General features: G+C 46.7%; 2 protein-coding genes across 3 annotated transcripts; both read right to left on the minus strand.

Annotated features, from left to right (window-relative positions):
- Window positions 1-133: 133 nt before the first annotated feature.
- LOC132454948 (hemicentin-1-like) lies at window positions 134-6,901 on the minus strand. 2 transcript variants are annotated; one of them, XM_060048584.1, is made up of 11 exons: window positions 6,692-6,901; window positions 6,430-6,504; window positions 5,791-6,039; window positions 4,552-4,815; window positions 4,114-4,419; window positions 3,380-3,649; window positions 2,994-3,269; window positions 2,130-2,405; window positions 1,487-1,762; window positions 959-1,207; window positions 134-397 (listed from the first exon to the last, which is right to left on the minus strand). In XM_060048584.1, exons 1-11 carry the CDS (start codon window positions 6,828-6,830, stop codon window positions 375-377), a joined length of 2,403 nt encoding a protein of 800 aa, XP_059904567.1. In that variant the 5' UTR covers window positions 6,831-6,901; the 3' UTR covers window positions 134-374. The 2 variants fall into 2 exon arrangements, with proteins under 2 accessions (XP_059904567.1, XP_059904566.1); XM_060048583.1 differs by having other exon boundaries at window positions 6,430-6,483; window positions 6,692-6,899.
- Window positions 6,902-8,223: 1,322 nt separating this feature from the next.
- On the minus strand, window positions 8,224-19,520 carry LOC132454966 (mitogen-activated protein kinase 12-like). Its single transcript, XM_060048616.1, has 17 exons — window positions 18,786-19,520; window positions 17,680-17,809; window positions 16,919-16,977; window positions 15,961-16,072; window positions 15,597-15,626; window positions 15,432-15,479; window positions 15,024-15,138; window positions 14,537-14,608; window positions 14,242-14,321; window positions 13,764-13,842; window positions 13,364-13,537; window positions 11,803-13,184; window positions 11,206-11,256; window positions 10,523-10,777; window positions 10,107-10,364; window positions 9,186-9,434; window positions 8,224-9,082 (listed from the first exon to the last, which is right to left on the minus strand). The coding sequence occupies exons 1-12, from the start codon at window positions 18,905-18,907 to the stop codon at window positions 13,120-13,122; spliced, it is 1,086 nt and encodes a 361-aa protein (XP_059904599.1). The 5' UTR covers window positions 18,908-19,520; the 3' UTR covers window positions 8,224-9,082; window positions 9,186-9,434; window positions 10,107-10,364; window positions 10,523-10,777; window positions 11,206-11,256; window positions 11,803-13,119.
- Between the last annotated feature and the right edge of the window lie 2,919 nt (window positions 19,521-22,439).

Raw genomic sequence — 22,439 nt, forward strand, 5'->3', positions numbered from 1 at the left:
GAGCTGAACGGTAAATAAAGGCGTATTACATTCAGCATTACCGTAAAGGTTAATGCAGTTGAACAAAGAATCGTATCACTAATGTCAGTTGATAAGAACGATGACAGATTGACCGGCTCAGTATAGGCAACAGCATTGACTCCAAAGATTTATTAGAGATTGCATAGTTTGGCTTGTATATCATGAAACTGAAAAGGTATCGGTCGGTTTGGGGACGGATACTTCAATAGAGTACTGATGCTAGAATCATGTTTGCATCTTATAGAAACAACAACCATAGAATGATTATCAAATATACACAACCATAATCTATTGTCACGGCCTACTGCATCGCAGAAACACTTCCAAGTTGAATGTTGCTTCTCACCCTCCACTCAACATCCACACCAATGGGGTTCTGGGAGGAAACAAGATAAATAAAACACAATATTGCATTATAAAATGTAATGCATTTATGTACCTCTTTTCTAACCAGTGGCCAATCAAAGCGTTTTAAAATACTGCATCACATTCACCCATTCATAGACACATTCACACACCAACAGCGGTGTTTACCATGCAAGACGATAGCCAGCTCGTCGGAGCAGTCAGGGTTAGAGGTGCCTTGCTCAGGGACACCTGGACACTCTGATAGGTGATACTCGTCCCGTGAAAGGGACGAGTAAAGGGCTGATTATGGTTCCACGTTGACGCAACGCAATGAACCACGCAAACGCTTCGAAGCAGTCGTGAACCTGTTGTGGTTCTGCGTCGGGTTTCAGTGAGCGGACCAATCAAAGCCCTTACTGCTGCGTCGCCTCGACCCAAGGTTACACTTTTCGGGAGGCGAGCGTCAGGCCCTTGCGGTGGACGCAAGGAGAGTCCGCAAGGACGTAATGGGTCCGTAAACCCCGATTGTATTGCGTCGACGTGGAACCATAACTAAGCCTTAAGAGCGGACGGTACGTAGACCACGCACCTGAGACGGTGAGAGTATCGTTGACTGTGGCGGTCTTCCCCGAGAGGCTGTTCTGCGCCTGGCAGCTGATGGACTCCGTGGCCACGTAGCGGCTGGCGGTGATGTCGATGGAGCTGCCCTTCACCGGGGAGCCGTACACGGTCCAGGTGTAGGTGCAGGCCGGGCTGCAGGTGGCGCTGCACGTGAACGAGGCCTTGACCCCGACCTCTATAGAAGGCGATCCGGAGATGGTGACGGCCACTGGGCCGTCTGAGAACAGGAGCAGCAACTTTGAAGCGGCTCAATGACTGGACATGCCTTTAAAATATCAATGCATCATTTTGGGCGGTTCGATGTCGAAAAGCTGTTCAATTGGATTCAAACTAGAATGTAGGAACTTGTAGAACCTTTTTTAATGGTAGAGTGAAAGAGGTACGTCTACCGACATAACAATAATGTCCATGGTCACTTCTGTGGATATTCGATGCATTGTTTCCGATGATTTATACGATAATGTTGGAATAAAGAAGAGCGAGCGGGTTTCCTTACAAGGAACGATGACGGTGGTCTCAGCAGAGCTGTTCTTCATGGTCAGAGGGTCGTACGCAACGCAGCGGAGGACGGCATGGTCGGGTGGAGTCACTGGTGTGAAGGAGATGGAGGCGTTCGTGGACAACATCTTGCCGTTGTAGAACCAGCTGATGGAGCAGCCGGGATAGCAGTCAGCCACACACTGCAGGGCTGTGATGGATCCAGCCAGGGCAGTCAGCTCCTTACCGACTGCACCCTTGTTAACCTCAACAATCTGGACTTTGATGGGTCCAACTGGAAAATACAACAGGTATTCCACGGATTAGATGTGACAGCTTTGTGTTGATCTACTATTTAGGAGAACATAACAAATACCATGAAGATCCAATGAGTTTCACAGTCCATGTGTCATAATGCTTAGGACTAGGTAAAGTCAGCACCCCTAGACACTAGGTAAGGTCGTACCCATCACAATTAAAGGTATCATCTTATAAAATTAGTATATGTTGAAGGTGAATTATGTAACGTCAGCTCACATTAACCACATCGCCACACAGTCGGGGTTTGAGAACAGTCCCTTGTTTTGTTTTTTTAAACCTACAAGAAGCTAATTTGGTCTGGTATGACCAGTGATGGGTAAGAGGTTATGACGTCTCCTTACAAGGAACGATGACGGTGGTCTCAGCAGAGCTGTTCTTCATGGTCAGAGGGTCGTACGCAACGCAGCGGAGGACGGCTTGGTCGGGTGGAGTCACTGGTGTGAAGGAGATGGAGGCGTTCCCGGACAGCATCTTGCCGTTGTAGAACCAGCTGATGGAGCAGGCAGGATAGCAGTCGGCCACACACTGCAGGGCTGTGATGGATCCAGCCAGGGCAGTCAGCTCCTTACCGACTGGACCCTTTTGGGCTTCAATGATCTCCACTTTGAAGGGTCCAACTGGAGAGTTGGAGATGCATTCACGGATTAGGTGAGAGAATTGGTATGTATCGATGATCACCTATCCTGTAGTTTTGGTTCTCAGACACCAAAATTGCTACACAGTTGGGATTGGAATCAGTAATTGGGAGACAATGGCGCTTACCGCTAAGCTAAATGACTGCAGCAATTTGGCTTGATTGTTCTGGCATTCTTACACCATCAGGAGTGAGGTTTTTCCTGGATTCCACCTTTCACCCTCACCTGGGGACTTTTCCCTCTAAGTCCCTATTCCGGTCAAGGCACCACTGAAATGCTTGTTTAAGAAAACCAAACCACTATGGAGCAGTTTCTGACAGGATAACCCCATGACTGGAAGAGGAACACATTAACCAATTAGCTAAAGGACTGCAGACCGCTGGGTCGGTGGTTGAGGTGTTATTGAGGCCGTGGGAGTGAGGTTCTGTCACTCTGTGAAAGTCACATTATGCGTTTCAAGAGGAACACCTAGCTATTCACATTTCAAAACACTGGTCTTTGAACACAAACAAGAAGCTAATTTGGTCTGGTATGACCAGTGATGGGTGAGTGGTTATGACGTCTCCTTACAAGGAACGATGACGGTGGTCTCAGCAGAGCTGTTCTTCATGGTCAGAGGGTCGTACGCAACGCAGCGGAGAACGGCTTGGTCGGGTGGAGTCACTGGTGTGAAGGAGATGGAGGCGTTCCCGGACACCATCTTGCCGTTGTAGAACCAGCTGATGGAGCAGCCGGGATAGCAGTCAGCCACACACTGCAGGGCTGTGATGGATCCAGCCAGGGCAGTCAGCTCCTTACCGACTGCACCCTTGTTAACCTCAACTATCTGCACTTTGGAGGGTCCAACTGGAAAATGTGACATTGATTCACAAATTCGATTTAGATAAGATGAGATGACATTCATTTTATAATTAGGAATTCAAAACGGTCAACATCGAAAGATTTGTAATACTCACAATTGACCTGCATTCTGTAGCCAAGTGACTTGACGTCCCCTATATCTACATTGATAACACATTGGTACGTTCCTGTGTCAGACTCCATGAGAGGACTGAAGGTGAGCAGGGTGTTGTCTTGTGACAGAACCAGTCGGTCGGACACAGGCAGTGAGAGGCTGTTTTGGAGCCATGTAATTGAGGCTGGGTTCTGTGAGCCGATGCACTGGAGGGAGTAGGTCTGGCCGGCCATTGGCACTCCTTGAGTGGCCGGGCGCACAGAGTAGGGATCTACACAGAGAGATGTATGCAGTCATACATGAATGTATTCAAACAAAGCATTTTCTTCTGTCGCGCTGTGTTCTTTTTTTTCCCGTTCTCTGGCTCTTATTTGCCACAAATCATATGACCAAAGCCTTCGTTTTACATCATGAATAATCTTTTGGAAACAGTCCTTAACACATTCACAATAAAGCACCATCTCTTGATCATAATGGGTATGCTTTATCATAAATTATATTAATGTTTAAGCAAACTGCAGATTTTGATACTCGGCAAAACACTGATTTGCTAACCTCACAAAGTCTCAAGGATACGTTGTGAAAAAGAATACCTAAATAAATTACAAAAGAAACCACAAAATGCAGGATCATGCTAGGCTTAGTTTTCAATGGATAACGGATATATAGCCTACCATTAGCTGGCGGCAAGGGCCCCAAAGATGCATTGTGTACAGTGGCTTTTTAGGGACTTACTGTCGATGGTCAAGATCTGGGTGACACTAATGGTGGCTCCTGAGACTGTATTTTTGGCTTGGCATGTCAGTGGTTCTGTACGATGATCCTGTGTTACAGTGATCTCTTGCTCCTCCTTGATCATAGGCTTCTCTCCTTTGTGGAAGACGGGAACGTGGACCTGGTCGTTTGTGTACGTCTTTCCCTCAAAGGTCCACATGTAGGTACAGGACGGAGTGCACTCCACGAAGCAGGTGAACAAAAACGTTTGTCCCACCGTCACTGACCACTGTCCGCTCGGTGAGACGATGTAAATGCCTAATAATCCTAAAGCAAGGGTTTGAAACAGATTCAAAGGTTTTTAGGCGATACGGACCACGGTACAAAACACACGTGGAGTTGTTTCAGCAGGATAAACATTGTTGGCGTCTCTTTGGCTTTCCCGTTCCCATCACCTACTTGCCACATATCTTTGTAGAGAAGTTGATATGAAGAGATGGGACACAGAGTCCATGGCTTCACAAAGCAACGTTTCGGAGTTTACAGTTTCAGGGGGTATTATCGACAACGTGGCTCCGCTCGAACTGCCCAGAACCTGCCCTTCCCACATCCATTTCCAGAGGTAGGTGCAGGAGGGATAGCAGTCGGCTGTGCAGGTGAAGTGGTTTTCAACTCGAAGGGTCAGCATTGAGGGCCCATTGATCATTATGTTCGAGGGGCCCACTGAAAAATCACAGAGTAGAATGAGTGACCATTTTTTTCTTTATTTCTATATAATTTATCAAAATATCTATAAATACGCATCTAAACTATCTACTATCTAATCCATCTACTTATCAACTAAATAAAATCTTTCGAAAACATGCTATCCGCATCTAATTTATCTACGTATCAAGTATACTAAATATATTTATCAAAGCTATCTTCTTTTTATCTACAGTATCTACCTATCAAATATAATTTATCCAACAAGGCATCCACTTCTAATCTATCTACAGAGCAAATATAATGTATGCATATAAGATGTCTGTTTAATCCACGTATTTTAGCAAATATGTATGAAATACACTTTATCTACGCATCTAAGGCGGCTATGTATCTAACGTCTATGTGTCTTAATTTATCCACGTATCTAAGAAGCTATCCACTTCTAATCTATCTACAGAACAAATTTACTGTATATGTATCTAAACTGTCAATTTCTCTGCAGCTATACCTAAGAAATACACTTTATCTACGCATCTAAGCTGGCTATGCATCTAACGTCTATGCGTCTTCATTTATCTTTGTGTCTAAGCCTGAGACGTCTCCAAACTACCCAAGTCTTTACATTTAGCTTTTTGTATGCTAGACGTGAACCTCCTAGAAATGGCGCATTTGATGGGCAATATCCCGTGATTGAGATCTCAAACCCGGGATATTCATGGCACTCATCACGCTAATAAAAAACAAATAAACCGCTGATTAAAACAAATAGATCCCGGCAAAAAGTGTTATCTTGTTTATTTTTGGATTGTTCCCGTGAAGTATATACTAAAAACAATTATTAACCTCAGCCTCCGTGAATAGTGGGGAATAGTGGCTATTCCCCACTATTCACTTTGCCTACGGCAAATAATTGTTAATTATAAGCCTCGAAGTGATCCACCTATCTCAGCTACAGATAGCTATCGAAGGGCTGCTCAACCCTATGCATACCTGTCACCCCCAGCGTCTTGCTAACAGTGGCTCTCTTGCCGGTGTCCGGGTTGACCGCCACGCAGACAAGGATCTCCAGGGGAGACCGGGCCTTCAGCTGTAGGGTGAGCTCAGCGCCCGTGGAGGTCCGGTTCCCGTTCCTCCAGGAGAAGGTGCAGGCCGGGCTGCAGGTGGCTGAGCACGTGAAGGCGTACGGCACCCCCACCGTCACCGTGTTGACCCCCTTGATGGCCATGTGGGACGGTCCCGCTGAACGGGGGGGGGGGGGGGGGGGGGGGGTAAGAGGTCATATGTTGGGATGTGAGGGTTAGTTTTGCTCAGGGTTACAGTGAGGCGTTTGAAAATAGGTGGGAATTGTTTGTGTTTTTGGTTTATGAGTAAAGAACATCCATGAAAGAAATTGTGATGGAATTATTTAAATCAAGCAGTTTGTCTAAAGTTCTGTTACATTTTTTTAAATGTTTTAACTTAAAACCACCAAAACCAGTTGTGGAAGTTAATTTTGGAGTGCATACATTTCTACATTGACTAAAGAACATTGATTACAGCTAACTTTTGTCTCCTTTGCAAGTTTGACTACTTAAATAGTAATAAAAGGTAATAAGACTCTTTCTGGGGTGAGCCAGTAAAATATCTTACATGGCACTATGTCCTTCACGGCCCCATCTTGTTCTCCCTCACTAGCAAAAATTCCTTTGGGATGAAAAGAAAACACTGGGAAAATAGAGAATTTTTCAGTCACTTTTCCAAAAAAATACATAAAAAACATCTGAAATATCCATTGTTTTCAAACAAGTCAATAATTCAATCTAAATCGTAGTTTATGTAAAAGAAAAATCTCAATAAGATGTAGTAATCCAAATAATTACAACATTTCATTACTAGTCAACGTGTGTTTTACCTGCCAGGCAGATGAGAAACAGACGGGCAGTTGGACGGATCATGATGCCGCAGAATCTCCGATGACACAGGCCATCAGTAATGCCGGGCGGATCGCCAGCCCGATCTTTATAACGACGCCCGCAAGAAGCCGTGCCCATCGGCCACCTTATCAGTGAACCAATGCCAACGAAAAAGCCACAGGATTAGCCAACCTTCCCGACAAAGGAGTGTAGTCTACATGCGTTTGGTTCCTGATGGTTCCTATATCAGCAGGCACCATTGTGGTCCATGTATCTGTGACCTCTTTCTGTCGCTCTTTGTTCCCACGGCTATTCTTGGTCTTGAACCTTCCAAGGAAAACCACAATGCTTGCTGCCCCTTTCTTATTCGTGTTTACTCATGGCTGCTGCCAAGAGATTCTGTGTTCCGTTTTATCACAAGTGTCCCAATACAGCATACGCCGTAATCGTATGTTCGATCGGTTTGTTTATTTATTTGTTTAATATTTGAACAGGTGCCACACACCACGTCACCCACGTTACTAGGCCTGATTATTGTTCCACGTCGACGCTACGCAAGGGGGTTTACGGACCCATTACATCCTTGCGGACCCTCCTTGCGTCCACCGCAAGGGCCTGACGTGCGCCTCCCAAAGATTGTAACCTTGCGTCGAGGCGACGCAGCAGCAAGGGCTGTGATTGGTCCGCTCACAAAAACCCGACGCAGAACCCAAACCGGTTCACGACTGCATCGAAGCGTCTGCGTGGTCCTTGCGTTGCGTCGACGGTGGAACCATAATCATCATGACGACCATGCAGAGTCTGAATGTATTGCCACGTACTGTACATTGATACATGCAATATGTTTTCTTAAGGATGCTTGCATATACACAAGCTGCCAAAGAGGGCCGTATGGCTTTGAGGTGCAGTGCTGCAGAGAGGGAGGACTTGTGCTGAGACAGAGCCATTCCTGTGACGCGTAGGCCTACTGTATGCCTGTATCTAGCCAGGAACTTATCTCTTCTTGAGGACACTGTGTAAAGGCATTTCAGATCTAATTAATGGTCATAGATAAACACATAAAACCAACAGTGCGGCTGATTGAGTGCTTCATAACAAGCCTGCCACATGACTTGCGTCACTTTGATATTAAGCTTGGGTGGGCCCCTGAACGGAGTCTAGTAGCTAACACGCTTACACAGCCAGACCCAATGAACTAGTAAGATGTGTCGGTTAAACAGACGGCAGGCTGTTGCTAATCAGATGCATTATGCTTCATTGGCGCCAGTGTGGCGAAACTGTAGACTTTTATAAAGTGTGGCTTTTTTATTCAAAATGTTGCGACTTTACTTCAATGTCTGCACTGTGGTCTGAAGGTTTTATATATTTTTTTTAATATTTCCAGTCAACAAAATAATGCAAGAGTTGGTCAAAGTTACCCTGTGGGATTTTCCTTATAGAATGTGACAATTACCTGTCAGAACTTTAACGTCAGTTAATATATATCCAAAATTATGCAAGACGAATGCAAAGAAAAGATGTCACTCCAAACCACTTTTTGCAAATCATTTTCTATATTTATTATTGAAATGATGATGTTCCAGTATGATGTTCCAAACACATGAAAGGTATTGAATCATACACGTAATGCAATTTAATGATTCAAACAGTACAATCATCCAAATTGTCTGCAACTGAGGGGATACATAATTTATATGTAGCATATATAGCATCCCACCAAGAAAGTGTGTTCCTCAACAATACTCATCACAAGGCTCATACAAGTGTTCAACAAAGAGTTTTAAGTGTTGTTTGTTAGGTATTGTTTGTGGTTATTATTGGTTATTAAGTGCTTTAACTTGAAACATGATGAGCAGCAAGCAATGACTGCAATAATGAGGAAAAAACGTATTCACATACAAATAAATTATATTTCAGCACGAGTTTAGCTTAGGTAAAATAAAAACATCATTGCATAATGTTTGAAATAGAATTGTATATCATTTTATAATCACCTCTATATTTTTAGACAAGCTCTATATTATTGTTTTTATTAAAACATGATACATATATAGATAGTGAAACATTAGTAATTTAAGTATTTTGATCAGGCTATTTATATCATCCTATTGGCCTAGTAATTAATGAAAAAGGCTGTAATTAATTTTCTATTTTAACTAAATGCAATGTGTTACACATACGACATCTTAATGACTTGGTAGAAAGCCTATTTATAATTACTTTATGAGTGCACTTGTTGTAGAAAGCTTTAAAAGTCCTTTAAAAAAAATAGTCTTAACATCCTATAAAATGTCTCCCTCGTGTGGATCAAATGAGAATCCCAGCCGAGACGATGAGGCCGCATAGGAGCAGAGCTGACCTCTCCTCAGCACGAGTGGCCACCGAGTGATCTGCCAGCAAAAAAAAAAAAACAATAACAGCATCATTGTTTAATAAAGCGGGCATCTATTTAAACACTTAGTTAAAAAACGACACCAAACTATGTCCACCTACCTCCGAGAAAAACGGTTTTCAACACCGTGTCGGACTTCCTGGTCACTGTGTTCTGCGCCTCGCATTTCAGGTAAACGGTCTTCCGTGGCTGAACGACCGTGACATCAATGGCGCTTCCTCTCACCGTGTGATCGCCGAGCGTCCAGATGTAGCGGCACGCTGGCATGCAGTCCGCCAGGCAGACGAATCTGGTCCGGACGGCGAGCTGCATGGAGCTCGGGCCCTGGATATGAACATCCGAGGGACCGGCTGAAATGACCGAGAGAGGCGACGACTGTTTAGCGGAATTACTTGACACATTTACATTTAGGGCATTTAGCAGACGCTTTATATCCAAAGCGACTTAAAATAAGTGCATTTATCAGAAGAAAGATAATCAACAATATATCGCTGTTGGAACAGTAAGGATGTTCATAGAGCCAAGTGCCAAGCACTAACAATCGCTAGGCTAACCCATTCCCCGTATAGGCTACAACAAAGATAGCTAGGATAAGATGCTACACGAAGCCAAGTATAATTGTTAAATGCCAGGACGCCCAAACATACAATAAGTGTGTACATTAAGTGCCAGTGCCATTTATTATAGTGCCATTTATTATTAGAATTGTATTATTTATCTCTGTATGAGATTGTTCCTTAACATTAATGGCTTCTTCATATAATTCCGCTCCTCTTCACTACCATCCTTCCCCTTGTCATGGAAATAGCCTCTTCAAAGTGTACTAAACGACACGCAGTCCCCAACATACTGAATATAATACACAACGAACTAATTAATAAGAAAAATAGAGCCGCGAGGGCTGGCAGGTTAAACATTTTCATGGTGGTGTCAAAGCCCTGTTTCATTGCGGGGGTACCAGCCCTGTTTCATTGAGGGGGTAGGCTACAAGCCCTGTTTCATTGCGGGGCTCCCAGCCTTACATGATACGGCGATGTCTTGGATCTTGGCCGCAAAGAGGCCGGACACCGTGTTGGTGGCTCTGCACATGAGGGTTTTAGCCGTGTCGAGGTGCTGGGGAATGACGCCGATGACGTTCCCCTGGCCGGCCACCCAGAGGCCGTCGTCAACCCGCCAGGTGTATTCACATGAAGGCCGGCAGTAGGAATGACAAGTGTAGCCGTGGCTAGCCAGGGGGGTCATCAAGTCAGGGCCTGAGATCGAGACGTTTGACGGTCCAGCTATAAAAAATATATATTAATAAAACATAATTTTTGCTTTATAACTAAAACATTTTAGAACATAGTCTCGATCGCGAAAGTGTGCGCTGTAACGTAAATACGTCGGAAAACTGTAAAGTAATGTGAATTTAAAAGATGCGATCATGCGGTCTATCTACCTAACACCTGCAGTTTCTTTGTCACAGTCTTTGTTGCCCTCGTCTGTTCATCCTTGGCAGTGCAAGTCAGGGACAGTGCCTCTACCCACTGGGTCAGCGTGAAGGCAAGCACGTTGCCCTGGCCAGCAGATGCCTGTTTGTCCATGGACATGGAGTAGTTGCACGGTTTGGACTTGCAGTTGGCTTCGCACTCGAAGCTGGAAGGCACGCCGACTGTCACGTAGCCTGGGCCTAGGATCTGTACATCGAGACTGTCTGAAAAAACGAAAGCTCTATCAGTGTGTGTGTGTGTGTGTGTGTGTGTGTGTGTGTGTGTGTGTGTGTGTGTGTGTGTGTGTGTGTGTGTGTGTGTGTGTGTGTGTGTGTGTGTGCGTGTGCGTGTGCGCGCCCCCGCGCGCGTGCATGCCTGCTTGAAAGTGGAGGCGGACTGAACGATATGATTAGAGGGAAACTTTTAAACTAAATATTGCCACTCTGATTACGTTGGTTTGGAATAATTATAATAAGTCCTAAATAATGAATCAATACTATCATACAAATGTATATTGAATACTAAATGTAGGATGTAGGATGAGGGCATTGGGAATCAAACCCAGTAACAGCTTGGGAGTCAAACATGGCCACTTATTAACTCTATCCTGCCATTAAATCATAAGTGTGTTTTAAACTATAGTTCCTCTCACCTTTATTGGTCTCGGTCATTCCATCCTCTGTTCCGGTAGCTAGTCTCACAGCTATGGGATCAAAACAACATCAAAGGTCCAGCCGTCACTTCAAACCACTATTTACTTTGTTCATCTTTGTCTTTTTAACAGAAAAAAAACTTAAATATTTCAGAAAAGGAAGAGCAGACAGAAGGCAGTTGTACGTTTCATTAAGCTCTCAATACAGTCTACTGTAGTGTTCATTATGTATAGCCAAGGGACAAGGAATAGACATTAGTCATAAACGTCACTTATTTGACCACGACCGCAGGTCCCCTTGTTAGATAAATGATTGAACAGATTTTACATTTTGTGACACATAAACCATCCATTCGAGAGAGGGAGACTTCGCTGTGGTCCAACTCAGGGCTCCAACAAAATAGACCAATTTAAATAAACCAGTTCATTAGCAGTACATTAACAGTACATGAGTAACAAAATCCAAAACCCATTTCCTGTCTCTGCCATACAACAACCGCACCAGATATATACCACGGCAACCGATGAGTTGCCCCACCGAAGAAAAAGACCAGCCGACAAACTGCTATTGTTTGTAATGTTTGTTCGGTTTTTTACCTGTCAGGCACCACAGCAACAGAATCCACCTGTTCACGGTCCGGGCTTGCCCGGTGGGGTTTGAGTCTGTGGTTCCACCCATGGCGCTGCACTGGTTTTGACTCCAGATCTGGGTCTTACTGTGGTAATCGACGAGGGCTACAGCAGAGGACCTGCCCAGTGCTTCCAGACCCAGCCACACACTGCTCTTATCAGCGCCAGAGGAGCGCGCTGCACCGCATGGCTGTCCAGAAATACACGAACACTCATTAGCCTCTAGGCTGGAGTCCTTACGTTCTGTTCGGATCTGGACTGCACACACTGACTCATAGCGACAGCAGAGATAGCGGACAAAAGGGGCGAGACGAGGTTGACAACTGATATCAAAACTAACTTTTTATACAGTGTTTTTATTTGGTTTAATGTTTAGTACATAGGATGGTTCGCGGCCTCGGAAAGGTCAAGTCTGTGGTTTCTAAATGTGGAGCAGTGGTCATGAGGAGTGTGATCAAGTGACCGCAGAACAACGCTGGGTGGTTCTGTTTATCTCGGCGGTTAATGGAGGACTGTATTTTTAGCCGCGATCTCTGTTTGCACAGCGGGGTCTGACCGCGCCCTCGAACCCTGAAGCAAATCTTTAGGCTTATCAGAAAGTAAACGAGTGTACGGGAAACGGGAGGGAAAGAAAAGGAGTATCCCTCCTTCTGAACATACGGCTGTCTTTCTCTCTCTCTTTGCCTCTCTCTCTCTCTCTCTCTCTCTCTCTCTCTCTTTGTCTCCCTCCCTCTCTCTCTCTCTGCCTCTCTCACTCTGACTGCCTCCCTCTCTCTTTCTCTCGCTCTCTGACTCTCTTTCTCTCTCTATAACAAAAAATACGGACAGCTGACCAGGTTTAGTCTTTTTCTACATTTATTGAGATCTGCAAAAGTAACCAAGTCAACATTGTTCATTTAATATGCATACATGTACAGGTGGGAAACTATTAACATTTAACTTGTGCGTGTCTGGATTACGTTTCCTGTGCCTACGTGTGTGCGACTTTGAGCGATGCGTTTGTGTATGTATTTAGTGGCACCTTTTCAGTGTGTGTTTGTGAGTTAGTGAGTGTGCATATGCAGCGTTACTGGAAATGTATACAGTGGTTGCGTGTGCGTGTTTGTGGTGTATGTAGTTGTAATGGGACTTTGTACATTGTGTCTGTCTGTGTGTGTGTGTGTGTGTGTGTGTGTGTGTGTGTGTGTGTGTGTGTGTGTGTGTGTGTGTGTGTGTGTGTGTGTGTGTGTGTGTGTGTGTGTGTGTGTGTGTGTGTGTGTGTGTGTGTGTGTGTGTGTGCGTGTGTCAAAGTGACGTCTCTTTGGAGTCCCTCAGGGGACTGAAGGTCAGGATCTCTGTAAACGTGTGACCTACGGGAAGGAGAAAGGAAAACACTCAATACAACTTTCTCTGTTTGGCCGAGTAAAACAACGGGTCATGTGACCGCGGCAGTTTTTGCTCACAAACCCCCACCCTCCACTCTCTGTCTCCCCCACTCTCCCCCCCCCCCCCCCCCCCCTCTCCCTCCCTCCCTCCCCCCTCTCCCTACGTTTCCACTGGTCCACGGGCAGGTCGGTGTTGTCCATGGAGTGGTCGTAGGGCAGCGCCTCCGTCTCCTCCTCCGGCTCCCGGAACTCGCTGACGAAGGGCGTGGCCAGGGCCTCGGCCGCGCTCACCCGCGCCTCGGGGTCCAGCAGCAGCATGCGCTCCAGCATCCCGACCGCTGGGGGGGGGGGGGGGGGGGGGGGGGAGGCAGAGGTGAGGAGGAGGGAGGAGCGAGGGGAGACGAAGGAGGAGACGATGGGGGAGGAGGAACGAGGAACGAGGGGAGACACAGTGGGAGGATGCATGGGCGAGAGGATGGGTGAGGATGCACGGAGGAGATGGTGGGGGAGACGACGGGTGAGGATGCATGGGGGAGACGATGGGGGAGGAGGAGTGTTACGTACCGTGGGAGCTTGCTTTGGAGAAAATGGTGTGCATGTCTCTCTTAGGAATCTTTGGTAAACTTCTGATGTAGTTCTTGGCCTGTTTGAGGAGAGACAGAGAGAGAGAGAGTGAAGCAGGCGTCTTTAACCTTGACCTACACATACATCAATGATATGTATCACACACACAACGCCTAACCCAGCCACACAGACTGTGGGAGCGAAGCCAGGTCTCTTGAAAGTCTGTACACGCACGCACACACAGTACACACAAAGTACACACAGATAAAATGCCTACTCCAGCAAGGCAGTCGATGGGAGCCAAGATTAGTCTCTCGTACGTCCATTAAACACATACACACACACACACACACACACACACACACACTAGGGTCTTCGACTTTGAATGTGAAAGGAGCTGGCACACGCTCGCTACACATGCTATAGTGCGGCGTGGCCAGTGTTTGCGGTTGCCATGGAAACCGGTTCTCCTCCTTACATCTTGGCTCTGGAGTTTCACCACAAAGTCGGCAGCTGGCGTCCCGGTGACCTTCATGATCTCCTTCAGCTGGTCCAGGTCTGGCATCACACAGGGGTCAAGGGTCATACTGATGTAGAGGTGGTAGTAGTGTACAAACGTTGTCGTGATATTAGACTAGATATTTTCGAGTTTCAGTTGTTCATTATCGTCATAAAGAATCAACGTAATCCTTTTTCTGGCTTCCTTTAAGCAAGAGGATTCAGCTCTTGTTATTGTTTTGCATTCTGGTCCAAAGTTACGTTTGAAAGGATACGGTCATTTCCCTTGAACAGAGGCTTTCCTAGTAGCATCTCTGCCATGATGCAGCCCACAGACCAGATGTCCACTGGAGAACAAAAAACAAAGTCAGACAGGGAACACAGTACTGAAGAAAAAAATAAAAAAACAGAGAGGGAACACAGTACTCGAAAACAAAAACAAAGTCAGACAGGGAACACAGTACTACTGAAGAAAAAAAACAACATCAGACAGGGAACACAGTACTGGAAAACAAAAACAAAATCAGACAGGGAACACAATACTGAGGAACAAAAACAACATCAGACGGGGAACACAGTAGTGGAGAACAAAAACAAAATTCAGCCAGAAAACACAGTACTGAAGAACAAAAATTTAATCTGACGGAGACAACGGTAACTCTCATGGAACTCTGCTGCCTCCTGGTGGACAGTCAATGCTCGAACAACGCGTCGCGTAGAGTGTTTACAAATTCAGCTACGTGCGAATACGTGTCGACTCACCCGTCTGTGTGTAGTGCATCCAGTTGAGGATGACCTCCGGTGCTCGGTACCAGCGCGTCACAACGTAGCCCGTCATCTCCGTATCGGCCTGCCTCGCCAGCCCAAAGTCCAGGATCTGAAGGAGAGAGGAGAGACATTTACATTTAGGGCATTTAGCAGACCCTTTTATCCAAAGCGAATTACAATCAGTATATTTCTGAGAAGAAAGAGAAACAATAATATTTCGCTGTCGGTAAAGTACAAAGTGCCAAGCACTTACAATTTTTTCTTACAAAGTACTATTTTTAAGTGCAAGGACGTACAACATACAATAAGGGCGTACATTAAGAGCCAAGAGAAGATACATAGGGAATTTAACCCCTAACCCGGACCGAGCTAGCAGCCGGTAAACATCATTATTGACTGTACCTTCAGCTCACAGTCCGGGTTCACAGCCAGGTTACCAGGTTTAAGGTCCTGTGGTGAAGGAGGAAATGTACTTATCGGATAAATGATCAAAGTTAAGGTGATGAAATACATACAAAAAAATACAAATGAAGATTGCATATTGATGAAAGGTCAAGGTTCACTCACTCTGTGGATGATCCCGGCAGAATGGATGTACTAAAGGCGAGAGAGATGGAGACATGATATATGACTATATCATCACAATCAGATACATGAGATGCAGTTGTTTTTAATGTTTGGACTTTGACCGGCTTCCCATTCATCAGTTCATTGGTCGTTCAATCTGCCTATATCATCACAACGTTTGAGATGAATAAACAGACCTTTCAAGAGTGATCGATTAAATGAGGGTCTATGAATCTGTGTGTGTGTGTGTGTGTGTGTGTGTGTGTGTGTGTGTGTGTGTGTGTGTGTGTGTGTGTGTGTGTGTGTGTGTGTGTGTGTGTGTGTGTGTGTGTGTGTGTGTGTGTGTGTGTGTGTGTGTGCCCACCTTGAGTCCCTTGAGCATCTGGTAGACGAGGAATTGGACCCTCTCCTCTGTGAGCTTCTCGAGCCTCATCAGCTTCCCCAGGTCAGTGCCCATGAATGGCATCACCAGGTAACTGGAGGAGGAGGAGGAGGAGGAGTAGGAGGAGGAGGAGGAGGAGGAGGAGGAGGAGGAGGAGGAGAGGAGGCGGATGAAGAGAGAATTTGGAGGGGGAGGAGGTGGCAGAGAGGCGGAGGTAAGAGGAGGAGAGGGGAGGAGGAGGAGGGGAAGAGAGAGGGAGGTGGAACGGAGGAGAGAGTGGGAGGAGGAAGGGAGGAGGAGGGAAGAGGAGGAGAGGGGAGGAGGAGGAGGGGAAGAGAGAGGGAGGTGGAACGGAGGAGAGAGTGGGAGGAGGAAGGGAGGAGGAGGGAAGAGGAGGAGAGGGGAGGAGGAGGAGGGGAAGAGAGAGGGAGGTGGAACGGAGGAGAGAGTGGGAGGAGGAAGGGAGGAGGAGGGAAGAGGAGGAGAGGGGAGGAGGAGGAGGGGAAGAGAGAGGGAGGTGGAACGGAGGAGAGGGAGGAGAGAGTGGGAGGAGGAAGGGAGGAGGAGGGAAGAGGAGGAGAGGGGAGGAGGAGGAGGGGAAGAGAGAGGGAGGTGGAACGGAGGAGAGAGTGGGAGGAGGAAGGGAGGAGGAGGGAAGAGGAGGAGAGGGGAGGAGGAGGAGGGGAAGAGAGAGGGAGGTGGAACGGAGGAGAGGGAGGAGAGAGTGGGAGGAGGAAGGGAGGAGGAGGAGAGAGGGAGAGGTGGGTAAGGAGAGTAGGGGAGGAGGAGGAGGAGAGAGGGGGAGAAGGAGGAGGAGAAGAGAGGAAGAGGAGAGGAGGAAATGTATTGACATGAGATTTGGGCTGTTGATGGATTCATATCAACCATCAACTATTTTTTGTACAAATCAAATGACGTCATGCAGCGAGGGTTCACTTACAAGTCCCGGAAGCGGTCCAGGATGATCTCCGAGGTGAACACATCAAGCAGCCCGATCACCTGTCGAGAGCCAATCAGTTTTAGAGGTGCTTCTACATTAACCAATCACATCGCATTGGTGGCCACACTGATGGGAATTACATTTTTACCGACCAGGACTTTCAGCATATATATATTTTTTACTTATTGTTCAGGGGGAGGATGGCTTAGAAGTGGCCATGATGATCAACTCCCAGCCAAAAGGTAAACATAAAATGGACTGCGTTAATACAGTGAGGGCTAGGTGTCATGCTCAGGGACACCTCGACACTCGAACTAGCAACCTTCCGGTTCCCAGCCGACCGGCTCTACCTCCCGGCGGCGGCATGCCAGTGGCATGTGGCACTACGGCATGAGGCAAAAGGGTCCTGGGTTCGATCCCCGATGTTGACGGCCTACCTTGAGCCATCCCTGAGCAAGCGGCGCCGTATCCGAATGATCGTTATGCTTCGGAAGAAAGCGACTCTAAATAGTAAATGCTATCATTATCCGTCCGTTGTGATGAAGGTTGACGATGAGGAGGAGGAGGAGGAGGAGGATGGGGAGGAAGAGGAGGAGGAGGAGGAGGAGGAGGAGGAGGATGGGGAGGAAGAGGAGGAGGAGGAGGAGGAGGAGGATGGGGAGGAAGAGGAGGAGGAGGAGGAGGAGGATGGGGAGGAAGAGAAGGAGGAGGAGGAGGAGGAGGAGGAGGAGGAGGAGGAGGAGGAGGAGGAGGGTTCTTACGTTCTCATGTTTCATGTGCTTCAGCAGCCGTAGTTCCCTGTAGGCCCGCTTGGCGAACAGTTTGGACTGGAAGGGTCTGTGGAGCTTCTTGATGGCCACCTTCAGTCCGCTGCGCCGGTCCAGAGCCGAGCTGCGACCAGGAGGGAGGGACAGACAGACAGGCAGACAGACAGACAGGCAGACAGACAGACAGACAGACAGGCAGGCAGACGGACAGGCAGGCAGACACGCAGATAGACGAGCAGGGAGACGGGTAGGCAGATAGACAGGCAGACAGACAGGCAGTCACACAGAGAGACGGGCAGGGAGATAGACAGACAGACAGACAGACAGACAGACAGACAGACAGACAGACAGACAGACAGGCATACACACAGACACATACACAGAAACACAGAAAGAAAGCCACACAAACAAACATACAGACACACACACATCAGCCACGCACACACAGAGAGACAGTCAGATATTGTAACATAACAACTCATAGAGTAGGTTTCTGTAGTCAGAGATTATTGCACAGATTGAATGTACCAAAGGATTAACAGATCAACAGATTAACTGAAATGTAGGCCTTCGAAATGAAATGATGGATCGACACATGGCAGAAACAATAAATAGTAGGCCTATTGCTATGGCAGTAGCCTACTACTAGAAGTGGAATGTGTGTGTGTGTGTGTGTGTGTGTGTGTGTGTGTGTGTGTGTGTGTGTGTGTGTGTGTGTGTGTGTGTGTGTGTGTGTGTGTGTGTGTGTGTGTGTGTGTGTGTGTGTGTCCAGCAACAGTCCAACAATGAGACGCTGGGGGTTCTTTGTTGACCCTTATGCTGACAATACAATGCCAACTAAGCTCTCTCAAAGCTGGGAATGTGAATAGAAACCAGAGGAATTGTAGGTTTTCATCATTGTCAGGTGAAAACACGCTGCTATTAGATAATTAACGTTTTTTAAGAATATCCATTGGTTGTTGCGTTGACGTTATACTTCCACTTCTGAATGAGTTGTAAATCCTGCAGAACGGGCTGATTCGCAGGAATATTTCAATGGGCATTTCAATTATATTTACACATATTTCTTAATATTTCTCAGTAGTGAGAAAGTGACTCACCACACCGTCCCGTAGGCTCCGGTCCCCACCTGCTTCAGGTCTCGGAACCTCTCGGGAACGTCCCACACGGTTCTGTTGACCTCCTGCCGGTAGAACCCGGTCCTCGATCGCAGCACCGACATGCCGACGCGATGTGACGCGGGTCCGACGGCGGGTTCCGGGGAACACTAGACTGCCTGCCGAGCGGTTCTTATTCATGTGACTCAAAAGTGCGTTCGGGTTTTCCCCTCGAAAAGCCAAACAAAACTCAACAGCGAAATCAAAACAGAGGACAGGGGCGCATGACTTCTTCCTGCTCGACTATCAGGCCGGTCTGAACACCCCCCCCCCCCCCCCTCCCACCGCTTTGTACGGGGGCTGGCCGGCCGCGGGGATGCGGTGGTCTCGGCCGCCCGGGGGGGCAGCCGATGGGTGTGTCGCGCCGTGGATCAATTGTCCGTGTGTGGCTCTCAACATCTGTCCGTTGCCATGAGGAATTAGCTGAGCCCGGACAACAATCCTCAGTGAGGTTTCGATTTAACAGGTTAGGTTCCCACCACCCCCATCACTATCACCATCAAGACTATCACGACCACCACCATCAAGACTATCACCACCGCACCACCACTAGCACATTCTGCTTCATCTTCCACATCTTAGCCTACTCTGATTGTAAATCTGATGGGCCTGCCACCACTTCGACTTAACACGGTTAAAGTTGTTGATAAGCGTCCTAGTGTCACTCAAACAAACATTTAATTAGAGAGAGAGGGGGAGGGGGGGAGAACAGTACAGAAAATGTTCACGTCTACTAAACATGGTTAAAGTTGTTGATCAATTAGCCTACCTAATGTCACTCACACAAACATTTTTGACAAGAGAGAAAACATAACAGTACAGAACAGAAGCCGAAACATCAACTGACAAACAAAATAATTGGGTGTTTTATTTGTATGCAGCCAAGAATGACAAAGCCCGGAATAATGTCACACTGCTGAACCCAGCATTGACATTTAGTTCACGGATTTATGTCTGTGATTGATAGTGTGCCTGCTTTGGACAGAAAAAAAGAAAAACTCAACAAAAGACATGCCACCATTCATTAAAAAAAGGACACTTCTCACTTTGAACAGACATTTACATTCAAGTAGCAGTTGGTCACATATCCACCACCTTTTGACATCAACGTTATCACAAAAACACTGGAACATTCAAAAAGATTCAGGACACCATTAACCTACACACCTCCACTGAGACAGGGTTTTAATATTTCATACAACTGTGTGAAGTAGTATGTTTGTTTTGAGAGTTAGCTTTTTATCTTCATCTTGCAAAATTGGCAACAAGTACAGCAGTAACTCCAGGCTGAACCACACATAGCAGAATGCGATTATGATGTTGTGTTTGTTTACTAGTATAGGGCTTGTACGTCCTGACGTCACAACTCAAAGACTGCCTCCATTTTGGAAGCATAGGAATGTTATTGGTATTAATGGTGTTTTGGTCATTGTTTAGTTGTTCATCGTGAAATAATTTGTCATTATGGCAAGACGACGTTCAGTCACGGTAGCTTTGATGTAAAATGACGTTGATTTAGGACTTAACATTACTCCAAGTCATCACAAAATGGCGTATGGCCAGTGAAAAAAGCCCATGATGCATTCTGATGTACAAGCCCTATAGATATGCTTTTTGATTCACCCCATTAAGGCTCTTATAACTCTAAAGCCATCAGATTTATGACTTGCAGAGCAAAGACAAAGTAATGTTATGGTCGTGAGTTTGTGCCGATTGGCTATCCTATTAGCCTTGTGCTAATGATAGCCCCTCGTGATTTCTAAATTAGGTTAAAGTGTTGATTATTAGTCATTGTTTATCCCTTCCTATAAATCAACAATAAAAATAGGGCAAAATGTTTAATTTGTTTGATTGTTTGGATAGTTTCAAAGACATCTTCTTCACTCATCATCGCTACCTTGGCTTCTGACGGTTAACCCTCATCACTTGTATGTATTTACATATAAAATCGTCACAAACACCCAAAAACCCAAGTCTTTTGGTCGCCATGTTGAACTGAGACAGGGCTGATGAGTAGCTAATGGCGCTAATGATATAGCATTGAGCGTTAAACAGAGTGCAGAGCCAGAAGCGCGACGCTATAGGTTATACTGTAAGCTTATTATGTTTATGCTATGTTCTGCGGCGTTGGATGATGTTGATGGTCTTATTAGGCATCAACTGTTTTCTAGTCATTCACGAACGAATGACTTCCCACGAAAAACCACAACTCTCCTCTGATCTAAATAATAACACACAAGTCACATTCTGCGGCCTCATAGTGGATCTTGGTCATAAAGCAGTTATTTTGCTGATTTGGCAGACGCATCAAGCAGTCAAACGTGTCTTATATAGTGATATATATATACTCTTCATAAAATGCATAAGTAATTCATGCAACAATATATCACTGCAACGTGTGTTAGTTAGGAACAAGAACACATGACTGTTGGCTGCTATAAATAAGACGTGTGTGTGTGTGTGTGTGTGTGTGTGTGTGTGTGTGTGTGTGTGTGTGTGTGTGTGTGTGTGTGTGTGTGTGTGTGTGTGTGTGTGTGTGTGTGACTGCTTACGGCATCTGTGTTAAGGTTTTGGGGCTTAGGCCAAGTTCACTTGTAGCTTTGGAAGACCTAGAGTGTGTTTTCTAAACTCTAGAGTGTGTGAGTGTGTGTGTGTTTGTGGTGGCCTGGTGCCGTTAGTAAACCGTTGTAAACGCTGTTCCTGGCCTCCAGGGGCCTCCAGGGGACCCCCACGTCCCCTCCGGACCCTCGAGGCATCCGGGGGATCCCCAGGGACGCGCTGTAGTTCCACCGACCAGAACGTTCTCAGCGACCCGTCGGCAGTTCTTTGTTGTGGTTGTGGTTGTTGTTGTGGTAACGTACGGGACAACTCGCACAAATTCCAACAAACTGAAATTGGGGGGGGGGGGGGGGGGGGTTGTTTGAGTGATGGGGTTCAAGGCCAAATAATCGCAGAAAACTGTGTCTTCCCCCAAAACTGCCTTGCGTGTGGGGCGACATGGGGGCTGTGGTCCTTCTCCGTCTGATTCTGGGCTGGGGTGGGAGTGGCGGTGGTCCACAGGTGGATGGGGGGGTGGGTAGGGGGGATGGGGGGGGGGGGGGGTCCTACTGCTCCGCCTGTAGATTGCCTGTGTTGGTGCCGGCCCCTGAAGAGTTGATCACCTCCTCAAACACCATCTCTGTACAGGGGGGAGGGGGGGAGGGGGGGGGGGGAGAGAAAGAGAAGGACAGGGAATATGTTAGGACATGTCAAAATGGCAGCAGGGAAAGAAGCAGATGGAGACGATAAGATTAGTCAGAGTATGATCCTTTGTCCTGTTTTTCTTTAGTTAACGGGGCCCCCCTCCCACATTATACCACCAGGTGCGACTGTGGTCCGCCACGACAAGCCGTTTGAAATTCTGCCTTTTCCTGCGCCTAATGGTGGGTTCCTCAATCCTCGGACGCCAGTGTTCCGAGTCGAAAGTCGAAGGACTCACAGCTTTCTTGCGGCATTTCTCGGAGGCACGCCCCCTTTTTGCCTTCATCTTTCGGAAATCTGAGAGTAGCCGGACGGCCGTCAAGAGATTTATTTTCTTTGTATTTGTACCACGTTGGT

This window comes from Gadus macrocephalus, chromosome 4, assembly GCF_031168955.1.
Source record: "Gadus macrocephalus chromosome 4, ASM3116895v1".
NCBI lineage: Eukaryota > Metazoa > Chordata > Actinopteri > Gadiformes > Gadidae > Gadus > Gadus macrocephalus.